This window comes from Heterodontus francisci, chromosome 27 (assembly GCF_036365525.1).
Source record: "Heterodontus francisci isolate sHetFra1 chromosome 27, sHetFra1.hap1, whole genome shotgun sequence".
NCBI classification, from domain to species: domain Eukaryota; kingdom Metazoa; phylum Chordata; class Chondrichthyes; order Heterodontiformes; family Heterodontidae; genus Heterodontus; species Heterodontus francisci.
In genome coordinates, this window is record NC_090397.1 from 6,996,236 (window position 1) to 7,022,021 (window position 25,786).

Sequence of the window (25,786 nt, forward strand, 5' to 3'; positions counted from 1 at the left end):
CTCACAAAATTCAATCAAATTGGTTAGACGTCATCTCCCCCCGACAAAGCTATGCTATCCTTGATTATCCTCTGCCTCTCCAAGTGGAGATTTAACCCTGTCCCTCAGAACTTTTTCCAATAGTTCCCTAACCACTGATGTTAGACTCACTGGCCTGTAATGACTTGGTTTATCCCTTCTTGAATAATGGTAGCACATACGCTGTCCTCCAGTCCTCTGGCACTTCTCCTGTGGCCAGAGAGGATTTGAAAATTTGTGTCAGAGCCCCTGCCTCACATAGTAGCCTAGGATACATCTCACCTGGGCCTGGGGGATTTATCCACTTTAAGCCTGCTAAAACCACTAATACCTCCTTCCTTTCAATGCTAATTTGTTCAAGTATATCACAATCCCCCTCCCTGATCTCGTCACCTACATCGTCCTTCTCTATAGTGAACACAGATGAAAAGTAATAATTTAAAACCTCACCTACATCCTCTGGCTCCACACAAATTGCCACTTTGGTCCTTAACCAGGTTTCCCTGGTTATCCTCTTGCCCTTAACATACTTATAAAATACTTATAAATTTTTCTTTATCTTGCCTGCCAGTGTTTTTTCATGCCCCCTCTTTGCTTGCATGTGTTAAAAGAGGCTGTAAGTTGATTTCCCTTGATGTAGTAGCAAATGTTTTAATTTAACAGTGCTTTAATATTTAAAATACACAAAATATTATCTACATATTTATTGCTTAACATGTTTAATATAGCATATTTTCCATCAAAAATACACTGCAATTTAATTGTTATTTCAAAAATGAAATCCATACAGAAATTTTTATAAAATAGATGTGCTAAAACAGTGTACGGTTCAATATAAACAATTACTTAATTCTACACAACTGCTGAATGTCAGGTCAAGCAACAGTATATCAGAATTACTGTCTTGCTATTGACTGATCGACCTACTTATTCCAAAAACCCACTAAATCTGAAAAGGCACTTAAAACCATTCTTTCAGCATTGATGCGGTATTTTTAAATTTGCTTCTCCAGAGTCCTGAAAATACTGCTTGTACCAGAAACAGATATAAAGATACTGTCATCTTGTTTTTAAAGTACATGAAAAACTTAGGTACCTTGATAAGCAATCACGATTTAAGTATCTGAACAGATATGGCCACTGATGTTGTAGGACAAAAACCAACAGTTGCTACAAATCATAAAAAAGTAAGATCTAGAGTAGAAAAGGCCTCACTTAAAAGTCTCTTTGTTCAGAGAATTGCCCTTTTCCTTAAGTAATGTTTTCACTTGTTAATTTATTGAGAAATTTCTCTACAGTAGAATCTGGATAAATGCATATCTAATTCAATCTTTATTCTGATTATACTGAATTTCAACAGTATCCTTCCTCATTCATTCCCATTATGCAGAAGTCCTGATTCAAGCTTATTTCTTGGAAGGTTAGCTAGACATCTATCAGAATTCAGCTGTTTCACCTATGAAAACTCAGCTATTTACAGACCTGCAATGCTTTTATTCCAAACATTTTAATGCAATGGTATTAGCTCATTTTAGAACAACGGCTGATTAATTTGAGGAACTGACCTGTTTTATAAAACATTTAATATGTTAATTATTGTGAAACAGGTGGAAATCAGTGTTCACCATCTGGGCCTTCCTTGTTGCATGAAGTTATTGCTTCTTCTCAGTGTGAAACTCTCTTGCTGCAATGACGTACTGTTAAAATGTTGCCCGCAGTCTTTTATTCTCTTCTCGTAATCTCTCATTTTCTGCCACCAAAGCTTCATTAACAGAGTATCGTTCAAGTAAACCATGGATTTCATTCTGAAAGGAAAATGTAATATTTCTTGAGCCAATTGACAAGTCTACCTAAAAACCCCACTATAAAAGATGTTTCCAACAAATTCAATATAAACTTAGATAAAGTAAATCATTAAAGTGAAGCAGTTTACATAACCTTTGAGACGGTCAACTCACTCTAAAATGACAGGATGCGTTGTTTCCCTCAGTACCACTCCTTTCATTTTCCATTTCAGTTTGTAGGCCTCCTCTCACTTCCTCGGGGTTCTGCTAATATTTTATCTTGCCTCCCTACTTCATTTCCTGCTAGTTTCATTGTCCCAAAAGTTCATTTGGAGGAGGGTGAGCTTCATGCTTATTAAGATGGATGAATGCAATGCTGGGGAGCAGATATGTCATTCAATTTTTGTCCCATGACAACACCAAGCTCCCAAATCAGCCAGCTGCAGACCAGACTCAGTCCCAAACTCATAAAAGCACCCTCTACTGTACCAGTCCAATGTTCCCTATTTCTTCCCACCTCCCAGGGCATTAACCCCTTGCTGGCGTATGACTTCAGTCACTGACATCCTCTATTGCCTTACCAAGTGATTATTAACAGGTTAACTGACCATGGGGAGTGACAAAGCCATTCTCAATCCTGCACTCATTGAATATGCATACACATGACAGGACGGTCACAAGATAGAGATCAACACCCGGACACCTGCTTCACTTTTCCCCTTCCTAACCCAGAGGTACTGAGGGAAATCATATAATGACCTCCCCCGAATTACAGGCACAACTGCTTGGGAGGATTGTTCCGAACATTAGCTTTGAAGAGATGGTGGTCTGCTGTCTTGTCTTTTCTTTTGTGGATAATGTCCCATTTTCTAGCTGTGTAACTGCAATTTCAGTCTTTAGGTAAAGTAAAATGCTGCAATCTGAGTCACATTTTGCTCAATTTTGAAAGCATTCACAACTGTGATTGGCAAAAAGACATTTTGTGGGTTTCAGACAGATTCAGCTTTTAAAAATATTATTTAAAGAAAAAATAAGTCTGGTTAATGTGGGCCAGCAAACATTCTTTGGGAAACCCTCCCTCTCATTGCACAGCAGAGATAACACGATTGAGATCTGATGATGGAGAAAAAGGTAGCTGTTAGCAGGGGTGGAGTGACAAAATAAAACAAAGACTGATGCTCATTTGTGGAAATACGAAGTAAAAAACTAATTCTGCAGCTGCATCACTCAACTCTCAGTCATTCTAAATCATTTTATTTTCAGCTTCAAATTTAATCTTTAAGAAAGTACAAGTTAAAAAGTAAAGCAATCAACATTCATCAACTGAGTTCAACACTTCTGAAATAGAGAAAATGCTGGAAATACTCAGGTCAGGCAACATCTGTAGAGAAAGAAAGAGTTAATGGTTCATCTCAATGACCTTTCATCAGAACTAGGAGAAATGGAGCTGTAACAGGTTTTAATCAAGTATAGAGGCAGGGAAAGGGGAATGGGGAGGAAAGAACAAAAGAAAAGGTCTGTGACAGGATGGAGGGCAGGAGAGATTCAATCACAATGGTCCAAGGCAAAAGGCAATGGTAATGGGACAAGTAAAGAAACAAAAGATGGGTCCAGAGGAGCTGTAAATGGCAATAAAAAACCATTACCAGCACCTACTGTCCAAAACTGCTGAACTCCAGTAGTTTCTTGTACAAATTCATCTGTCTGGCTCTATTACACTACTCTTGATCCCAGCGCAACAGTTCTTGGATTCTCTCGTACAAACATCCACAGGGATTAAATAGCCTGCAAAATTTCAACTCTGCCAACCTTTGTCACTTAACTAATAAACACATTAAGTCAGCCTTGCAAACGACCCCAAATTGTGGAACTGGTCAGAAGCTGCTACCAGAGATGAAGTAGTATTGCTAAGTTGTCAAACAACGATATTTTGGAAACTGGGTTAAAAATTGGAATATCATCCTGCACTATTATGCATTAGTAATTTCTGCAAGAGACTCAATGCTTTCAGGCCACATACAACAGCTAAAATTCAAAAGGCGTTAATGTTTAATCAGTTTGCTAGTCACAGTATTAAGACAGGCTAAGTAGGATAATTCTCTTCCAGGAATGCCTACCTTGAAGTTCTGCTCTTCTCTCCGATGGGATTTTCGTTTGTCTCTTTTACTTTGTTCACCTTCATTGCTTTCTACTTCCCTCCTGGTATTTGGTAAAGTGTCTACCAAAACTCGTTTTCACAGCCACATCTCCTTCTTCAGTGCCTGTCTCCGGCTCGGACTTATTCCATGTGGATTCCAACTGCAGTTTCACCCATGTTTTGAATCCACCCAGGACTACAGGTATCTCCAAGAAATACAACGTTCCTTGGACTGCTATTCTCGCCGCATCCTGAGATCCACACTCAGTGCTATGCGCCGCCACATGTACACACTGAACCTCTCTTTCCCGCAGCACCGCCTCACCTTATCTCAAAGCTGTTCTACTCCGCAGTTTCATTTCATCCTTTGTTTCATCCGACGCATTAACAAAAAACTTTTTTTCTTTCAGATGTCAAGGAACGCAAGCTCCAGCAGCTGATGGGGACGAATGCTCCTCCAGAACCTCCTTCCCCGTCACTTCTCTCTGACCCCACCCCTTTTGATCTGACCCCTTGCCATGTATTCACTATACCTTCTGACCTCCCCCTCTCTGATGCTGAACGTTCTGTACTCAGCAAAGGTCTCAGTTTTATCCCCTTACGCCCCCACCTCAAATGAATTTTGCGCTCGGCACAATGTTGAGCTCTTCTTCCATCGCCTCCGCCTCTGGGCTCACTTCTTTGACCAGCAGTCCTCCTCCCCCCGACCAGCAGATCCATTCACCCGCCTCCAGCATTTTCCCTCTAACTGGACCCCTCCCCCGGCCTCTTACCCGCTCTTGATCTTTTCATTGAAAACTGTCGGCGAGACATTGGTCATCTCAATTTCTCTGCCCTCCCCTCACTCACTCTAACCTGTCCCCCTCTGAACTTGAGGCACTCCGTTCTCTCAGGTCTAACCCTGACATGGTCATCAAACCTGCAGACAAGGGTGGTGCTGTTGTTGTCTGGTGTACCGACCTCTACTTGCAGAGGCTCAGCGCCAACTCACAGATACTTCTTCCTACCTCCCTCTGGACCATGACCTCACCACCGAACATCAAGCTACTATCCACAGGACTGTCACTGACCTCATCTCCTCTGGAGATCTTCCCCCCCCTACAGCTTCCAACTTCATAGCCCCACAACCCCAGACAGCCCGCTTCTACCTCCTTCCCAAAATCCACAAACGGGACTGTCCCGGCAGACCCATTGTTTCAGCCTGCTCCTGCCCCACTGAACTTATTTCTTCCTATCTTGACTCTATCTTTTCTCCGCTGGTCCAGTCTCTTCCCACCTGCATCCGTGACTCTTCTGACGCCCTACGTCATTTTGACAATTTCCAGTTTCCTGGCCTCAACCGCCTCCTCTTCACTATGGACGTCCAATCTCTCTACACCTCCATCCCCCACCAGGACAGTTTGAGGGCTCTCCGCTTCATCCTGGAACAGAGGCCCAACCAGTCCCCATCCACCACCACCCTCCTCCGCCTGGCTGAACTTGTTCTCACATTGAACAACTTCTCCTTCAACTCCACTCACTTTCTTCAAGTAAAAGGTGTTGCTATGGGTACCCGCATGGGTCCTAGTTATGTCTGTCATTTTGTGAGATATGTCGAGCATTCTTTGTTCCAGTCCTACTCAGGCCCCCTCCCCCAACTCTTTTTCCGGTACATTGATGACTGTATCGGTGCCGTTTCCTGCTCCCGCCCCGAACTGGAAAACTTTATCAACTTTGCTTTTAATTTCCACCCTTCTCTCACCTTTACATGGTCCATCTCTGACACTTCCCTTCCCCGACTTCTCTGTCCCCATCTCTGGGGATAGGTTGTCTACTAATATCCGCAATAAGCCCACCGACTCCCACAGCTACCTCGACTACCCTTCTTCACACCCTGCCTCCAGTAAGGACTACAATCCATTCTCCCAGTTTCTCCGTCTCCGACACATCTGCTTTGATGATGCTACTTTACATGACAGCGCTTCTGATATGTCTTCCTTTTTCCTCAACTGAGGATTCCCCCCCAGTGGTTGACAGGGCCCTCAACCGTGTCCAGCCCATTTCCCGCACCTCTACCCTCACCCCTTCCCCTCCCTCCCAGAACCGCGACAGGGTTCCCCTTGTCCTCACTTTCCACCCCATCAGCCTCCATATCCAAAGGATCATCCTCCGCCATCTCCAGCGTGATGCCACCACCAAACGCATCTTCCCCTCCCCCTATCAGCATTCCGAAGGGATCGTTCCCTCTGCGACACCCTGGTCCACTCCTCCATTAACCCCACCACCTCGTCCCCTTCCCATGGCACCTTCCCCTGCAATCGCAGGTGGTGTAATACCTGCCCATTTACTTCCTCTCTCCTCACCATCCCAGGCCCCAAACACTCCTTTCAGGTGAAGCAGCAATTTACTTGTACTTCTTTCAATGTAGTATACTGTATTCGCTGCTCACAATGTGGTCTCCTCTACACTGGGGAGACCAAACGCAGACTGGGTGACCGCTTTGCGGAACACCATCGCTCAGTCCACAAGCAGGACCCTGAGCTTCCGGTTGCTTGCCATTTCAACACTCCCCCATGCTCTCATCTCTATCCTGGGCTTGCTCCATGACCTTCTGGTCAGCTATTCTGTGACCTTGTCTTATCTACACCACCTCCTTTGTTATCTCTTGCCCCACCCCCACTTTACTTGCTTATAACCTTTGACATTTCTAATAATTGCCAGTTCCGACCCGAAACGTTAACTCTGCTTCTCTCTCCGCAGATGCTGCCAGACCTGCTGAGTATTTCCAGCATTTCTTGTTTTTATTTCAGATTTCCAGCATCCGCAGTATTTTGCTTTTATACATATAAGTAGGATAGTTGCATGGGCACACCATTTTTTTTTTTTAGAAAAGGCACGGGTCAAATTTAGCTGATCTATTTTTAACCATTCCGGTTCAGAATCCAGTCTTCACCTTGGTCCTACACAAAAGCACACTGGAGATCACCTGCATTCTTCAATAGTTTCATGCAACTATGGAAATTTTTTATGTTTGCCCACTGACAGCCCAATACAGTCAGTCATTCTCAGCAACTATAGTGGTGAAATTCGCGAGACACTGGTCAGGAGCGCGATTACCTCCAACTACATCTTGCAAGATAAACTAATCTGGTGAACATTCAATAATACTAGAACTAAAGAACAGAACAGTTCAATTATTGTCGATTACCTGCTGGATTTGGAACTGTTTGATCATCTCCAGCTGTAAGTTTACGATGTCTCGATGCCATGCATCTCTGGGTTAAATAAAGAGAAGTTTCAGAATTTCATTACCATAATTTGACAAAAGTATGCCGAGTTTAAAACAGTGCTAGATTGAAACAAAAATGGAGAACAGAAGCAAAAATTATAGCTAGCTTCATCACTTTTCTTTTTAAGACACAATGTCAAGTCTCTAACAATAAAAGGTACATATTTACTTGTTTCAAGCAAGCAACACAAAACAATTAAGATCATAAGCTTGCCTTTTAAAATGGCTCTAATACAAGGCTTTTTAATCTCAACATTCCTTACTTGTAATCCTCCAAAGTTTCTTGTATGATGGTCTTAATTAACTGAATTTGAACTGATGTTAATTGCTGCTCAATGCCATCATTTCCAAAAGCATCCACAATTTTTTCAGACAGGTTCGGAATTCCTGCTGGAATCGGAATCATCTTTGCACCTGTAAAATGAGCACACACAACCACTGATCTGAACGGTTCGCAATATTCTTTACAAGTGGTAAAACTTGCACTTTGTAGCGACATATTAAAACTCCAGCATACAGAATACAACTGTGCCCAACTGGTCAGTATTTTATTAAACAAAATACATTAAAAGCTTTGTTCCTTCCTTATATATATTTCAGTTTAGCCTTTGGTAACTTTTCAAACTCTTGGTTGAATTTAAGTTCTTTGATGAACTAACAGAGTGTTGATGAGGGCTGTGGAGTTGGTGCGCCTCAAAGATAGCCTCGTTAGCAAAATTAAAGCCCATGGAATTAAAGGAACAGTGGCAGCGTGGACACAAAACTGGGTAAGGGACAGAAAGCAGAGACTAGTGGTGAAGGGTTGTTTTTCAGACTGGAGGTAAGTGTGCATTGGTGTCCCCCAGGGATTAGTATTAGGACCATTTCTCTTTTTAATATACATTAATAGTCTGGACTTGGGTGTACGGGGCATAATTTCAAAGTTTGCAGATCATGTAAAACTTGGAATTCTAGTAAACGGTGAAGATGACAACAACAGACTTCAGGAGGACACAGAGACTAGTGAAATGAGCAGAAACATTGCAGATGAAATGTAACAACGATCGGTGTGAAGTGATACATTTGGTAGGAAGATTGAGGAGGCAGTATAAACTAAAGTGTACAATTTTAAAGGAGGTGCAGAGACAGAGTCCTGGGGGCATATGTAGACACATTTTTGAATCTTTGGCTTTGTAAAAGTGGCTTAGGAGAACAAAATCAAGAAAATCATGCAAGGCCTTTATAAAACATTGGCTAGGCCCCAGCTGGAGTAGTGTGTTCAATTCTGGGTGCCACACTTCAGAAAGAATGTCAAGACCTTAGACAGGGTTCAAGGAAGTTTATTAGAATGGTACCAGGGATGAGGGACTTCAGTTATGTGGAGAGACTGGAGAAGCTAGGAAGAACCAGGTGCCTGTACACAGTGAGTTATGATCTGGAATGCACTACATGCAAAGGTGGTGGAAGCAGATTCAACAGCTGCTAAGTAAACTGGCTGAACTCAAACAGATGCGAATGAAGAGACTGCAAATTTCTGGCTCTGGTATTGTATGTTCCAGGACTTTTCAAATAAGATATGAAATATGCATTTGACATACTGGTTTTATTAACAGCCCTTTGTTCTGAGTTATGCTTGCTCGAAAGGTTGTATGAGAAGCTACTTTATTTCTGGTGAAGGCTGTCATGTCTGAATAGCAAATAAAATTCTTTAAAGGTAGAAAAGTGTTTCTGTTGATTCGGGACCTTTCGCATCCTAAATGAGAGAGGGGGTAACCCCAGTTTCTTAATAATGATTAATGCTCTATTGAAAGAATATAGCACTCCTCGAAACAAAGTAATGCAATTATTGGTTTGTTGTACCCTCCATTTTATTTGAAATTGCAATAACTTCTAATTTCCCTACATGCATAGTCACAAAGCACGTTTCCCTGTGAACAAACCCTCCTGTGTGTCTTGGAGGGTGGTTCAGTGATCTGCTTTTACACCTACAACAGTACCTCTGGTCTGGTCTCTCACTGTACCTCTGCTCATACCCTCCTTGTGAGTGAAGTTTCCTTTCTGTTTGACATCTCCTGTCAGTAATACTTCAGAATCTAGGAGCACTGCTGCATGCCTTTAACGTATGTATGCCCCAATGTCTGCAGGTGATGTTGTCAAGATTATCAGCCAAGTAACAGTAGAAAGGCAATCCCATTGAACTGGACGACAGAGGAGAGGCTTTGGAGAATGATGGCGTGGTTGACCATGTCAAAGGCTGCAAAGGGATAGGTAGGAAAGTATGTTGTGAAGAGGACATAAGGAGGTTGCAGACCGATATAGATAGGTTGAGAGAGTGGGCAAAAATCTGGCAGATGGAGTATAATGTGGGAAAACGTGAAGTTGTTCACTTTAGCAGGAAGAATAAAAAAAGCAGAGTATTACTTAACCGGAGAATGACTGCAGAACTCCGAGGTGCAGAGGGATTTAGGTGTTCTAGTGCATGAGTCACAAAAAGTGTCATGCCAGCCCCCACCTGCCAAGAATGGGGCACAGATATTTCACCACATGGACATTACATTTTAAAATTGTTGCTGGGAAGAAAAGGCGGCCTAATACAAGGGGTTGCCAAGCCCCTGACTGAAAAGACATTTGCATAGTAACAGACAGTGCTTGGAAAGGACAAAGGGGCCACTCCCTGCTCCAGGTTAATCCACAATAGACTTGATTACCAGATGTTGAAGGTGGAGAAGCTAGCCTTCTAGGTTAACTGCTACGATGGCCGAATACACAAACTGACGTGGTCAGACCAGTTTAGTCACATGAATAACTGGCTGTTGGAGTTTTTTTGAATTGGCTGCGTTTGCTGACAATGCCACATGCGCAAATGCAGCTTGTGCCACTAAAATGTCAGTCTGCGACGTCAGGCAGCTGCCAGGATTAAAGATGGCGCTGCTCAAATAATCACACGATTGCAACCCACAATGGCTGGAGGGGAGGGAGCGGGCCGGGGAGGGAGGGAGGAGGGAGGGAGCGAGCGGGCCGGGGAAGGGGGGAAGGAGCGGGCTTGGGAGGGAGGGAGGGAGCGGGCCGGGGAGGGGGAGGAAGCGAGCGGGCGGTTGAGCCACCGATCGGGGGCTGGGGCAGCTGTGAGCGAGCAGGCGGGCGGTGGGGGTTGGGAGCGGGCGGAAGGAGGAGAGCACATCTGCCACCAGCAAGGTCTTCAGCCGCGCTCTCCCCGCACCCGCTCTCTACCCGCTCCCAGACCCCCTCTTCCCCCACCCCTGCTCTCTCCGGCCCGGATCCCCACACCATCTTCCCGCGTTACACGATGACGTCATCTGCGCATGCGCCAACCCCATCTGCCCGTGTTACGATGACATCATCTGTGCATACGCCAACCAGACCTGGCACTGCGGAACACAGCGCATGCGCAGAGGGTAGGAACCAATCTTCGGATGACGTAAGCTGCCGGCTGCATTGTCAGTAATCACTTTGTTTTTTTAATTTGAAATCAGAGAATTTGAATTCAAAGCTCTTTGCTCCTTGACTGAGAACATCTCTCTGCTGTCTTCTCCCATCTCTTTCTCATGGAACTGAAGACCCACTGAAGACATGTGAACCCCGAGAGAGAAAAGTCTCCTACAGTGAACAAGGTTTAAGAAGAATACTGGGCCCCAACAAAAAGCAAGACTACCTACAAAAGGACTACAGTGAGCTCGAAGTACAGTAACAAGAAAGTCATCTGACATTGCCTCAAACCCCTCTACATTATTTTTTTCTTCTGCTTTTTTTGTCTCTATTTGCATGTGCTTATCGCATATGCATGCTCGCGTGGGACCCAAGGAGGCCTGCTTGTGCTCATTTCTTTGCCTTATAATTGGAAAGCCGTGAACAAGGATTCACCAAGGGGGAGCTCAAAACTGTGTTTAAAATTAAGCCCTATTACAATAAGACCAGATAAAGGCTGAAAGAGACACCTTTCTCACCTGGTCATAACAACAGGTACAGAAAGTATTAAAGAAAGCTAATGGAATGCGATCCTTTATTACGAGGGGAATTGAAAAAAGTAAGGATGTTATGCTTCAGTTATACAAAGCATTGGTGAGACCACATCTCGAATACTGTGTGCAGTTTTGGTCTCCTTATTTAAGGAATTGTGTGAATGTGTTAGAGGCGGTTTAGAGCAGGTTTACTAGATTGATACCTGGAATGAGCGGGTTGTCTTATGAGGAAAGGTTGGACAGACTGGGCTTGTTTTCACAGGAGTTTAGAAGAGTGAGGGGAGACTTGATTGAAGTGTATAAGATCCTGAATGGTCTTGACAAGGTGAATGTGGAAAGGATGTTTCCTCTTGTGGGGGAGTCCAGAACTAGGGGGCACTGTTATAAAATTAGGGGTCGCCCTTTTAGGACAGAGATAAGGAAAAGTTTTTCTCTGAGGGTTGTGCGACTTTGGAACTCTCTGCCTCAGAAAGGTCATTGAATAATTTTAAGGTGGGGGGGTAGATAGACTTGTGTTAGACAAGGGAATCAAAGGTTATCAGGGGTAGATGGGAGTGTGGAATTCGAGACACAAACAGATCAACCATGATCTTATTGAATGGCGGAGCAGGCTAGAGGGACTGAAAAGCCTACTTCTGCTCCTAATTCGTCTGTTCGTAATCAGTCATATAGCATATAATGTGAGATTGATGAGGGCTGTTTGAGTGCTGTGACAGGGCTAGAAACCTGACTGGAAAGATTTAAACAAAGCTGCAGGAAAGACTGGCATGGATTTGGGAGGTTACAACACATTCAAGGACTTGAGATAAAAAGGTTGAATTTGGGGCAGGAATTTGCATAAGTAGAAGGGTTGAGGGTGGGTTTTCTGATGAAGACAGTTTTGAAAGGAAGGGAAGAAGGTGAAGAGAGGGGATGGAGTTGTCAGGAAGAATAGTTGTGACGGAATAGGATCAAGAAGTAGGAGGTCCATCACATAAATGAGGGAAACTTGGAGAGATGGACTGCTCTCAGCTAAGTATGTGTGGAAAGAGCAGGGAGTGGGATTAACTGGATAGCTCTTTAAGACACATGATGGGCCAAATAGACTCCTTCTGTGCTGCATGATTTTATTTACAACAGGGAAGGTTGTGGCACAAATGTCACTCCCATTGACATTGAAACCTTTAAATAAATCACAGGTTGCTGCACTGATTGCACAGGGAAGATTTTAACAGCTGAAGACCAGCAGTAAAAACTACTCATGCTACTGTGTGGATTAAATTCCAAGTTTGGTCAACTGTGATATGAACCAAGGCAAGATTTTTGAACACACAAGTTATATTAAGACATGAGGGGAGCTGCACAAAGCTCATTAAGTTTTTAAGCAGGTCGCAGTTAAAAGAACAAAAACACAAACAGGCCTTATGTAAAATGCACTAAAATCTTCTAGTTAAACTAATATTATACTGTTCTTAAAAATTCAATTTTGCTCTGCTCCATTCTCTTTGGTATTCCTTTATACTTTCTGTGCCTGTTAAATTCGTAAAATATTTGGCCCATCCAGTCATGCCTTTCAGAACAAGTACAAATATAAACCAATGATTGCTCACTGAGTTGTGGAATACTCACCAGTTGTAGAGGTAACCTGCTCTGGGGATTCCTGAGGAAACTGAAATTCTCTTCCTTTTCTTTCACAAACATCAGGCGTTTTCACCATAGATGATGTTAGCGGTGTCCCCAAGGTCCCACACTCAGCAAAAGAATTTAACTTTGTAAACATATTGAAACCATTAACAAATTAACATCTTAAAACAGAAACATTCAATGCCTTTGAGGATTGAAGTGAGATTTCAAAATAGAAACAAAAAGATGTTCCATTATGTTCATTTATACTAACATTCACAGTTGTGTTATTTTCCTTCTTTAGTATTTTACAATATCCGTGCAAGCTGCAGAGTCTACTCTAGAGGTTCTAAACAAAACTATCCATCTCAAATACTGAACAGATCCAGTCATGTACAGTTTAAAGACAAGTATTCCCTTCAGTTGTAACAGCTTTTTAAAAAGGTATTTCAAAAAATCTAACAAATCTAGCAAAGGATGCTAAAGTATGTCAAGCTAAATAGGTTTACAATAAGTTGAGAGGGGAGGTAAAGAGGAAAATAAGACTGTCAGAGAGAGATTGGAGAATAGAATGGGAGTCAACATAAAAGGGAACCCAAAAATCTTCTACCGGCATGTAAATAGTAAATAGGTAGTAAGAGGTGGAGTGGGGCCTATTAGGAACAAAGAGGGTGATATATGCTTAGAGGTGTCGGGAAAGGCTAGAATACTTAACGAATACTTTGTATCAGTGTTTACTAAGGAAAAGGAACATGACACTATATCAGCAGAAATGGAGAGAGTAAAGACAATGGATAGGGTAAAAATTGAAAGGGAGGAGGCACTGGAAATGTTGGCTGTGCTTAGGGTAGATAAGTCACCTGGTCCAGAATGTTTGCATCCCAGGTTGCTAAAGGAAGTGGGGGTGAAGATAGCTGAACGGCTCACCATAATCTTACAATCTTCCCTAGAGATAGGGGAGGTGCCAGAGGATTGGAGTGTGGCAAATTTGACACCCTTATTCAAGAAAGGGTGCAAGGACAGCCCTAGCATCTACAGGCCAGTTAGTTTATCAGTGGTGGGTAGAAACACTAATCAGGGGGGAAAAAAAAAATCACCGGGCACAACCGAGGTTGGAATTAATTAAGGATAGCCTGCACAGATTTGTAAAAGGCAGATCCTGCTTGACTAATCTATTTAAATTTTTTTTATGAAATAACAGAAAAGATTGACAAAGGGAATGCGGTGGGATGTTGCCTCTATGGACTTTAAGACTGCCTTTGACAAAGTATCACATAAAATTGAGGCTCATGGAATAGGATTATCAGTGCCCAATTAGATAAAAAAAAATTAGCTTAAGGACAAAAAACAGACAGTCATGGTAAATGGCTATTTTTCAGACTGGAGAATGATAGACAGTGGTGTTCTCCAAGGGTCAATGGTAGGACCATTGCTTTTTCTGATTTTATATATAAGTTTAGTTTAGTTATACAGCACTGAAACAGGCCCTTCGGCCCACCGAGTCTGTGCCGACCATCAACCACCCATTTATACTAATCCTACACTAATCCCATATTCCTACCACATCCTCATCTGTCCCTATGTTTCCCTACCACCTACCTATACAAGGGGCAATTTATAATGGCCAATTAACCTACCAAACTGCAAGTCTTTGGCATGTGGGAGGAAACCGGAGCACCCGGAGGAAACCCACACAGACACAGGGAGAACTTGCAAACTCCACACAGGCAGTACCCAGAATTGAACCCGGGTCGCTGGAGCTGTGAGGCTGCAGTGCTAACCACTGCGCCACTGTGCCGCCCCATGAATTGGATCTTGGAATATAGAGTAAAATTTCAAAATTTGCCAATGATATCAAACTTGAAGGAGTGACAAACAGTGAGGATGATACCTATTGACTGCAACAGGACATAGATAAGCTAATAGAATGGGCAGACAAGTGGCAGATGAAGTTTAATATAGAGAAGTGTGAGGTGATGCATTTTGGCAAAAGGGACAAGGTGAGGCAATGTAGACTTAATGGCACAGTGTTATGAAGATGCGTCCATTGTGTTTAAAAGACTGTGGAAAATAACTGATGAGATGCTGGACTTGGATTGTTTTTTTAAAGGGTCACTAGAAGGACACTTGGGATTTTGTTTTAAAACAAACACTTACTGGAAGTTACATGTCTTAAGCTAAGTAAACAGCCAGAGCCTTTTGGACTGTGGAACTGTTTGGACTTAGAGAAGTCACATGTCCTGGTTTATGGCTAGGGAGTTTTGGTTTCGTTTTTGGATATTGTTTGGAGTTCAGTTGGGATGGCAGTCTGCTGAGAGAGACAGATGCAACCAACCCATCCTGTTCCACCTCTGAGAAACCCTGAGAATCCAGTGAGAGAGCTGGAAAAACTGATGCAGCATTTCTCCTGAGAAGCTTCCGCAAGACTTCCTCTCGACATCTCGAATGAACTGCTTCTGAAAAGATCCCAGTGACAACCACGTGTCTAGTGACACCCGTCTACGTGTGCCCAGATGCCAGACCAAATGTAATGTAATCTGGAACATTCCATACCTTATCCTTTTTCCTCAAGGATTAACAAATATATGGCCAAAGTATTTTTGTTTTTGTAAAGTTGATCACTGCAGAGAAAGTTTCTTTATTTATCCTTTACCCGGTGTGTGTTTGCGTGCGCATACGTGCTTGCATGTTGGGTTACTTAAAAGGGAATATATATATTTACTTCATATTTCAACCTGTGTTAATAAGCTTTGCATCTTTATTGTGTTATGACCAAGACGGGAGTAATGTGCTGTTAATTCAGTCCCACTACTTCACAGGTCACAACATATTAGTAAATTTTCCCACCTACTGGAAAGTAGCCAAATCAAACACTATTTGTCCCCCAGAATAAAGCACACCAAACCAGGTATCTTGAAACAACAATATTAATTATTTATTAATAAATTAAGTCTTAATCAATAATAAATCTAAATATGAAAAGCTTATTTTCAAACTTCTTAATCTTCCTAACCCTCATGCACACACACATACATTCAAAAACCAGTTAACCGGGGAAAAAGGCTTTTTTGGTGTTCAACTGTTTCATAGGAATAAGAATTGTGTTTTCATGGTCTGGTTGGATACTTTCGGGTTGGTGAGGTGCCCCAGAGTCAAATAGTCAGATGCCACTCAAGTTTTCTCCAGTTGAGGTTGACGAACAGTCTGCAATGGGTAGACATTCGTGGCACTTCGTCTGCAGCAGGCATCACACAGATCTTTCAGCAAAGGGTGAAGCAACAGGTCTACTTGGGTTTTGAAATAGCAGTCTAGCAATAGAAGCTTTCTTAAGTTTGCAGGATCTCCCAAAACATTAGCGGCAACAGGAATCACTCTTGAGGCAGGGATTTTTCAGGGACTGGAGACAACAGGAGTCTGCTACCTTTTAAAATGCAGGGCTTCCTCTCAGCAAAAGGAGCCTTTCTCCACAGAGAACAGCAACTCCTCTTTTCTTGGGTCTTTTCCTCTCTCCAGGCAGACCACAGCCACCACCCCAAATGTAGAATTTCTTTTTTTAAGTGGGGAAAATCTTCCTTTTAGGGAGTAGGTCTTTTTCTTCCTCTGGTCTGCAAACACAGGTCCCAGCCAGCTCACTGGTCTTTTTCACACTAAAAAACTGAAACGAAAACCCACAATTAAGTCATGTGACAGTCATAAGGCATCGTCATTTCCCTGAGTGTTGCTTGGAAACAAGTGCCTTGCAGTCTATGCGCTCAGTTCAAGTACCAAGTTTCAGCATTCAATGTTCACAAAAAATCCTTTTTCTCAGTGTTACGACCAGGTGAAAAAGATGTTTAGGGGTCCCTTTCAGCCTTCACCTGGTCTTACTGTAACAAGGTTTAATTTTAAACACACTGTGTTTTGAGCTCCCCCTTGGTGAATCCTTGTTCACCGCTTTCCAACTATAAGGCAAAGAAATGAGCACAAACAGGCTTTCTTTGGTTTAAAGAAGAGAAATTTATTAAAACAAACTTTATTCGGTTAACATCTACGGATACACGTTGCACCCCACACTAGCATGCATACGCCAAACGCACATGCAAATAGAGACAGAAAAGAAAAGATAAAGGGGAACAGTTTGAGGAAATCTCTGAGGAGGGTTTTTTGTTACTGTGCTTTGAGCTCACTGTAGTCCTTGAATGAAGATATGGTCTTGCTTTTTGTGGGGCCCAATATTCTTCTTAAACCTTGTTCACTATAGAAGACTTTTCTCTCTTGGGGTTCATGTGTCTTCAATGGTTTTCAGTTCTGAGAGAAAGAGATGACAGCAGGCAGGAGAGGCTGTGGCAAGCCAGCCACGAAAGGTCTTTTCAGTCCAGGAGCAAACAGCTTTGAGTTCAAATTCTCTGTGGCAAGTTAAAAAAAAAACTATAACAGTCAGTCATGTGACAAAACTGGTCTGACCACGTCGGTTTATGTATTCAGCCATCTTAGCAGTCAACCTGGAATGCGAGCTTCTCCACCTTCGACGTCTGGTAATCAAAAGTCTACTGTAGATTGAATGTGTCAGGGCATAGTCTTTTGTCCCTTTTAAGCACTGTCTGTAAATATGCAAATGTCTTTCCAGTCACGGGTCTTTTTTTTTAAAAAAAGCATGTTCTTTGTTTACTCCAATAACAGTTTAAAAATCAATGTTCATGTGGTGAAAATAATGTGCCTCACTCTTGGCAGGCGGAGGCCGACATGACATGAGTCTATAAAAACACAGAATTCTTAGCTTTCAATAAAAAAACAAAACTCCTGTGACAATTGAATGAGTCTTGTTTTATAATAAATTAATAATTTCGTTATTTATTTTTTAAAAACCTGGTTGGTGGATTTGTATTTTGAAGTGGATAGAAAAGTATATAATTGGCTTTACCCATAAATGGTTAAAATATTTTTAAATATATGTTGTGACCAGTGGAGTAGTGGGACTAAAGGGAGACAGTGACTCCTCCAACCTCAGTTGTAAAAACAGTCCTAAAGAATGGTGTAGGAACAAAGAGACCTGGGTGTGCATGTACATAGATCTTTGAAGGTGGCACGACATATTGAGAGAGTGGTTAGCAAAGTTTATGGCTTTATAGATAGAGGTATTGAGTACAAAAGCAAGTTATGCTGAACCTTCATAAAGCTCTGGTTAGGCCCCAATTAGAATATTGCGTCCAGTTCTGGTCACTACACTTTAGGAAGGATGTGAGGGCCCTTGAGAAGGTGCAGAGGAGATTTACCAGAATGGTTCCAGGGATGGGGAATTTTAGTTACAAGGTTAGGTTGGAAAAGCTGGGCTTGTTGTCCTTGGAGCAAAGGAGATTGAGGGGAGATTTGATAGAGGTGTACAAGATTATGACAGGCTTAGATAAGGTAGACAAAGATAAACTATTCCCACTAACTGATGGCACAAGTTCTATGGGACACAGATTGAAGTTTTTGGGCAAGAGATGCAGGGGAATATGAGGAAGAACTTTTTTAACGCAACGAGTGGTAATATGCTGGAACTCACTGCCCACGAGGGTGATAGAAGTGGAAACAATCAATGTTTTCAAAAGGAGCTTGGATGGGCACTCGAAGGAAATAAACCAGCAGGGCTTCAGGGATCGAGTGGGGGAGTGGGACTGACTAGATTGCTCGACGAGAGGCGGCATGAACTCGATGGGCTGAATGGCCTCTTTCTGTGCCATAAATGACTATGACTCCATATTCAGATAACTGAGTATATTCAAGATAGAGATCGATATATTTTTGGATACCAAGGGTATCAAAGGATATTGGGATAGTGCGCGAAGGTGTAGTTGAGATAGATCGGCCATGTTCTTAATGAATGACAGAGCAGGCTCAAACGGTCAAATAGAAACATAGAAAATAGGAGCAGCAGTAGGCCATTCGGCCCTTTGAGCCTGCTCCGCCATTCATCATCATGGCTGATCATCCAACTCAGTAACCTGTTCCCGCTTTCGTCCCATACCCTTTGATCCTTTGAAACCCAAGAGCTATATCCAATTCCTTCTTGAAAGCATATAATGTTTTGGCCTCAACTGCTTTGTGTGGTAGCGAATTCCACAGGTTCACCACTCTCTGGGTGAAGAAATTTCTCATCTCAGTCCTGAAAGGTTTACCCCGTATCCGGTCTACTCCTGCTCTTATTATGTTAGGTAAAATCCTGGGGTGAAAACCATAAAGCCCTGGCTATTAGTCAGTCTTTTGTGGCATTAATTTTTCCAATACAGTTTTCTTGCTTACATTAACTTTAGTGAGTTCCAGCCCTTGATTCGTTATTAATTTCCCTGGCAGATCAGGCATATTATCCCCTTTGATATTAAGTGTCTACTATAACTGAATTCATGCATTTTAAATTGTAATTGGAGCTTAAAATTGATTTTTTACCAACTTCCATCATAAATTTTGGATTTTCTTCTAGTTGGTAGATCAATGAAAAGTAATTGTCTCTCAACTTTTCCACTAAGAAAATCATGTGCTCGTACAAAACTTCCAGCAAAATATTATTTCAAGGAAGTAAGGAGAAATCTGGATGACTTGGTGAGTTCAATGTGGCCGTGAAACATACAAGGGGCATGATAATCCAGTAATATAACGACTGCACTAACAACCAGAGATCTGGATTAATAAATCCCAGTTGGCAGTTTGAGAATTTGAATTCAGAAGCCAACACAAAGCTGTCAGATCGCTGCAAAAAACAACTGGTTTACTAATGTGCTATAGGGAAGGAAAACTGCCATCCTTACCTGGTCTTGCCTATATGTGACTCCAGTTCCACACCAACATAACTGGCTTTTAAAACTGCCCTCTAAAATGTCCTAGCAAGTTACTTTGTTGTACCACATTGCTATCCACCACGAATGTCTCATCCAAAACTCCCTCTCCAATAGTGCAGCACTCCCTCAATACTGCAGTGAAGTGTCATTGGATCCCAGAGTGGGCTTTAAACCCATGACCTTCGGCAAAAGTGCTACCACTGAATCATGACAGTTAGCTCAACTTTTTTTTTAAGAAAGTGCCCTACTTGTTTTCCTGACTTCTAGCGATGTTCCAAATAAAACTGGATTCCACATATTTTCTTCAAATTTACCCAGTTTTTTTCGGGCCCAATTATCCCACCCTGATTTTCTCTTTGTTTTGATGCTAAAATGAGACTGTAAACAAACATAAGTTTTTAAATTGGCAATAAAAACCCACTTTAATTGCCTTTAATAATGAAATATTTCCAATGTTGAAATTATTTGAAACATATTGCTCCTTCATTCCAGTTATTTAGGAAAGATTTAGAAAGCAGCAAAATTGACAGGTAAACTTACCAGCCACTAAAAGTAATGCATTTCCAAAGTTCCTATTTTGATTCCCTTGAATACAAAGATTTATACAACTGTAAAATTTGGCTTTGAAAGTTGTTGTTTTGTACAGCATGACCGACTCCTACCTGATCCAATCTTGCAGTTTCCAACTGACCATTGTGCTCCATCATTTTGGATTTCTGGGTCCCCACGACATCATTTCCCTGCTGAGAATTTGGGATACATACATCATTGCAGACTGAGATTTTTTGCATTAAAATGCTACCATTACACTCACATTTACGAAAATCAAGGCCTAGGGGAGGCTAAGAAAAACTATTCTCTGTAACAAATAATCTTGACATTACTACTAGCCAAATCTTCTCAATGGAAAAAGTTGGTCATAGCAAACTTGTTGTGCTTTGCATGCACCATGCTGCAATCAACGTAACAAGAAACAACTCAAATATACACCCTGAAAAGAGTCAATGGCACACATTAAATCCTCTATGCCAGATGGTAACATGTCGTTTAAACCAACAATTCTCCACGTAGCAAGACCCTCATTGCTGCCATACCAAATATGCATTGAGGCAGGTACTTCCAACAGAGTAATGAAAACACTGAAAATAAATCACTCCCAAAGCCTCTGTCACTCATTTTGTAATCTGCAATACAGAAAGATGATTGCAGAGTCTTAAGAACATAATTGCTATGTTGTGCACAGCAAGCAAGATATGGAAGGAGAAAATGTAAAATGACCTTGTACAAAAGGACTCTGCCATCATAAATTAAAAAAAATAATTTTAGCAGCAAACGAACAGGGAAAGGGCTGGTAGCTGATAAATTATGTCCTTATCCTTAAAATTCTGATTCCCCTGCAGTACTCTTGCGCTTCCCAGAAGCTGATCAGTTTTTCCATATAGGTCAAAATCAGTTAAACATTCTAAATATATGAAACACAAATACTTTTCTTCCCCATTTGCAAATTCTCTCCCTTCACAAAGGCATTACTCTTTCTACAGTTCCATAGCACCAATAATCCAAACAGTATTTGCCTTGACAGTGAACATTGTCAGGCTATTCAACCACAGGGGCCATCACAGCCAAACCACACACACTTCCAATGGGACTATTTGGAAAGAGCTCAGCAGCAGAAATTCTTGCCTCTCAAACCCAGAAGTTCTGCCGCTAACTGTAACGTGCCTCGTTTAGATTAGCCAACTCAGCACGGACCAAGGATCAAGCCTGGGATCGTCCTTGCCTATATGCTTCAATTATATACTGCATAAACCAGTAAACTATTAATTTAGGAACATGTGCAAGTCATTCAGCCACTCAAACCTGCTCCATCTTTCAATTAGATCATGGCTGATGTGTACCTCAACTTCATTCCATATCCTTTGATATCCTTACATAAAAATCTATCAATCTCAGTCTTGAAGATTTCAAATGACTCAGCATCTACAGTTTTTTGGGGAAGTGTTCCAGATTTCCACCACCATCTGGTGTGAAAAAATGCTTCCTTATGTCACCCTTAAATGTTCTAGCTGTAATTTTATTATACTTTCTTATTCTGAATTCTTCTCTCCACCCCCACCGCCCGCCCCCAGGAAATACTTTCTCTGTATCTACCTACTGAATTCCTTAAATATTTTAAACACCTCAATTAGATCACTGCATAATAAGCTAAACTCAAGGGAACACAAGCCAAATTTGTGACCTGCCCTCGTAATTTAAAAGTGAAAGCAAAATACGACAGATGCTGGAAATCTGAAATAAAAACCAGAAATGCTGGAAATATTCAGCAGGTCTGGCAGCATCTGTGGAGAGAGAAGCAGAGTTAATGCTTCAGGTCAGTGACCCTTCATCAGAACTGGCAAATGTTAGAAATATAATATGTTTCAAGCAAATAAAGCTGGAGGTGGGGCAAGTGCTGCCAGACCTGCTGAGAAATATAAAAGCATTGCTGTTATAGATTAGGAAGTACCTGGCCAACTGGCTCCTTTGAATCTTGCCTCCCGCTCTGGAGTTTGCTAAGTATGGCGCTTATGTCTCTTTGCGGAGTCTGTTCTTTAATGGGAGATGGAGATCCAAAGCCCTGCAAGGAGTTCGAGTTCAACTCTTCCTGTGTACTTGCACCCACCGGATTACTTCTTGTGGAAAAGATGGTGTTCAACTGTGGCAAAAAGCCAGAACCTACAAAGAAAAATATGAGTCTTTAGTTCTCGAGGAGCAATAGTTTAAAACATGAAACCATAAAATGCAGGTATCCTTTAGAGTCACCTACCATTTCTAATGACTGGGGCAAGATTAGCCATATGGAAAAACAGAGAAATTAAGACGATGTACTGCTATGCTCAAATTTGGCTGGATCAATAGTTGATTACAGTTATGGTGAATTATATTAATATAAAAGCAAAATACTGCGGATGCTGGAAATCTGAAATAAACATAAAAGCAAAATACTGCGGATGCTGGAAATCTGAAATAACAAGAAATGCTGGAACCACTCAGCAGGTCTGGCAGCATCTGTGAAAGGAGAAGCAGCGTTAACGTTTCGGGTCAGTGACCCTTCATCGGAACTGACAAATATTAGAAAAGTCACAGGTTATAAGCAAGTGAGGTGGGGGTGGGGCAAGAGATAACAAAGGAGGTCTAGATTGGACCAGGCCACATAGCTGACCAAAAGGTCATGGAGCAAAGGCAAACAATATGTTAATGATGTGTTGAAAGACAAAGCATTAGTACAGATTAGCTGTTAATACACTGAATATTGAACAGCAGCAAGTGCAAACCTGAAAAAAAAACAGTGGGTAAGCAAACTGAACAAACTAAGATGAAATGAACTAAATGCAAAAAAAAAAATTGTAAAAAATGTAAAAAAAGAATGTAAAAAGAAGAAAAAAATAACTAAAAATGAAAGTAAAATGGGGGACTGTCATGCTCTGAAATTATTGAACTCAATGTTCAGTCCGGCAGGCTGTAGTGTGCCTAATCGGTAGATGAGATGCTGTTCCTCGAGCTTGCGTTGATGCTCACTGGAACACTGCAGCAATCCCATGTCCACTGGCCTTGCTACAATGGTTGCATTTCATACTCCTCCCTCGCCCAAATTTTGCTTTGTATGGAAATCTAGTGACAATGAACAGTTAATCATAGATGAAGGGCTGCTTAAAATTATATGAAAATTTACATGAAAAAAAGCAGAAATTTAGAGTTAGGAAAAGGCAATACAATCCTATTTGTTTTAATTTTAATTCATGTAAGTTAACAGTTGTACGAACAGTTGCCCCCAACCCCTCACTTAGCTGCTGTCCATTGATCAGAGAAACTTACAAATGTTCAGTTGCACTTAGTCAATTCTGTGATACGTTGTTGTAAAATTGGCAGAGCACAAAATCCCAGGTTATCAGTGGGAATGATTACCTATCAAAATGACTCCAGGACTTGATTCTAAAGGCCATCTGAAGATACTAAATTCGAGAGGTTGCACGACTGAAATCTTTAAGATGAGAGGGATGGATGACATAGATTTAACAAGGATTTTTGACTTCAACTGCAGTTCTGAGACTGCAGGACATTAATTCATGATAGTCAAACCTGACGAGGAGAAAGGTTTACAAGTTTATTGGAATTACTTCCTTTGCTTAGGGATTGATGTGCGTGGAATGGATTCCCAGTTAGCCAGTGCTCACTTAGCTCCCTTAAAAAAGCTATATGATCATTTAGCAGGAAGTTCATTTAAAAGAAATTGATTATAAAACTCTGTTTCAGCCTCAACTGGAGTACTGTTTTCAATTCTGGACAATGCACTTTAGGAAGGATGTGAAAACTTTAAAAAGGGTGCAGAAAAGATTTCCAAGAATGATTCCAGGGATGAGGGACTTCAATTACATGATAAGATTGGAGAAGCTGGGGCTCTTCTCCTTACAGAAGGGAGAGAGGAGATTTAATAGATGTGTTCAAGATCATGAGGAGTCTAGACAGAGAAGATAGGGAGAAACTGGTCCCACTGGCAGAAGGGTTGAGAACCAGAGGACACAGATTTAAGGTGACTGAAAAAGAACCAATGGTGACATGAGAAAAAACTTTTATGCAGTGATTAGGAATGCCCTGCCTAGAGTGTGGTGGAGGCAGATTCAATCGGTGCTTTCAAAAGGGAATTGGATAAGTACCTGAAAAGGTACAGGGAAAGGGCAGGGGAGTGGGACTAGATGAACTCTTCTTGCAGAAGCCAGCATGCACACAAGCCAAATGGCCTCCTTCTGCACCATAACCATTGTGATTCTATATTAGGAATGAAGGTTAAAGTCGATTTAGTTATAGGAAGTAATATAGCTATGAAATACTGCAGTATGGTATTCAGTACACAAGCAGAGAAAGCTCATGATTTTGGCTTTATTGAAGCTTTATGTGGTATAAATTCCTTTTTGCAGACATTCTGGATTGGGTTAGGTGGAAGCCTGCTATGTGGTGAAAATGGGTTAGATGGACTATGTAGCCATGCCTCATTCCACGTTTTCCTAGATTTCTAATGTTGATAACAGTCCCTCAGCACTGAAGCATGGACATGCAGTACCAATGATACTTCCTGTGAGAGTCCCTGATTACGGAGTGCAAGTATATGCCTTTTATGTCTATGTTATGGCCAGCATGAATTACTTGAATGATCTATACAATGTATAGAGTCTTTCAGCCCTTTGGGCCTACTCTTAGTTAGCCATGAATGCCCTATATCTCTAATCTCAATTCTTTACCCTTTCTTCACATGCTCTTAATTTTTTTTTATTAGTTTGTAGGATGAGGGCGCTGCTGGCTAGGCCAGCATTTATTGCCCTCCGTAATTGCCCTTGAGAAGGTGGTGAGCTGCCATCTTGAACTGCTGTAGTTCTTGGGGTGTAGGTTCACCAACAGTGTTGTTAGGAAGGGAGCTCCAGGATTTTGAGCCAGCGACAGTGAATGGTGACATAGTTCCAAGTCAGGATGGTGTGTGGCTTGGAGGGGAACCTGCAGGTGGTGGCGTGCCCATGCAGCTGCTGCCCTTGTATTTCGAGGTATTAGAGGTCATGGGTTTGGAAAGTGCTGTCGAAGGGGCCTTGGTGAGTTGCTGCAGTGCATCTTGCAGATGGTACACACTGCTGCCACTGTGCGTTGGCAGTGGAGGGAGTGAATGAATGTTGAAGGTGGTGGATGGGGTGCCAATCAAGCAGGCTGCTTTGTTCTGGATGGTGTCCAGCTTCTTGACTGTAGTGGGAACTGCATCCATCCAGGCAAGTGGAGAGTATTCCATCACACTCCTGACTTGTGCCCTGTAGATGGTGAACAGGCATTGGGGAGACAGGAGGCGAATTACCCACTGCAGAATTCCCACCCTTAGACCTGCTCTTTTAGCCACAGCTTTTATGTGGCTGGTCCAGTTCAGTTTCTGATCAATGGTAACACCCAGAATGTTGATAGTGGGGGATTCAGCGATGGTAATGCCATTGAATGTCAAGGGGAGATGGTTAAATTCTCTATTCTTTGGGATGGTCATTGCCTTTATGGTCTGAAATAGTGTATTCCAGTTTCTCATGACCTTTTGAGTGAAGATGGTCATCTCTGTCGTCGGCAGACCATTTTAAAATTCACAAATGTTGAAATGCCCTCCACCTACGTTTTATGACATCTATGATTTTACTTCAATGCATCTCAATAGTTCCAGCAAC

General features: G+C 41.9%; 1 protein-coding gene across 5 annotated transcripts in view; it reads right to left on the reverse strand.

Annotated features, from left to right (window-relative positions):
• Window positions 1-720: 720 nt before the first annotated feature.
• Window positions 721-25,786, reverse strand: part of nedd1 (NEDD1 gamma-tubulin ring complex targeting factor) — a 63,162-nt gene continuing 38,096 nt past the window's right edge. For 2 of the 5 annotated variants that reach the window (XM_068058755.1, XM_068058752.1), the window contains exons 11-16: window positions 22,069-22,277; window positions 20,225-20,305; window positions 12,775-12,913; window positions 7,471-7,621; window positions 7,127-7,193; window positions 721-1,823 (exon numbers count right to left, since the gene is read on the reverse strand). In XM_068058755.1, coding sequence (XP_067914856.1) covers window positions 1,719-1,823; window positions 7,127-7,193; window positions 7,471-7,621; window positions 12,775-12,913; window positions 20,225-20,305; window positions 22,069-22,277 — 752 coding nt within the window. In that variant the 3' untranslated portion in view covers window positions 721-1,718. Of the gene's footprint in view, window positions 1,824-7,126; window positions 7,194-7,470; window positions 7,622-12,774; window positions 12,914-15,752; window positions 16,424-20,224; window positions 20,306-22,068; window positions 22,278-25,786 lie in introns of those variants that run through there. The other 3 variants (XM_068058753.1, XM_068058754.1, XM_068058756.1) reach the window with 3 other exon arrangements.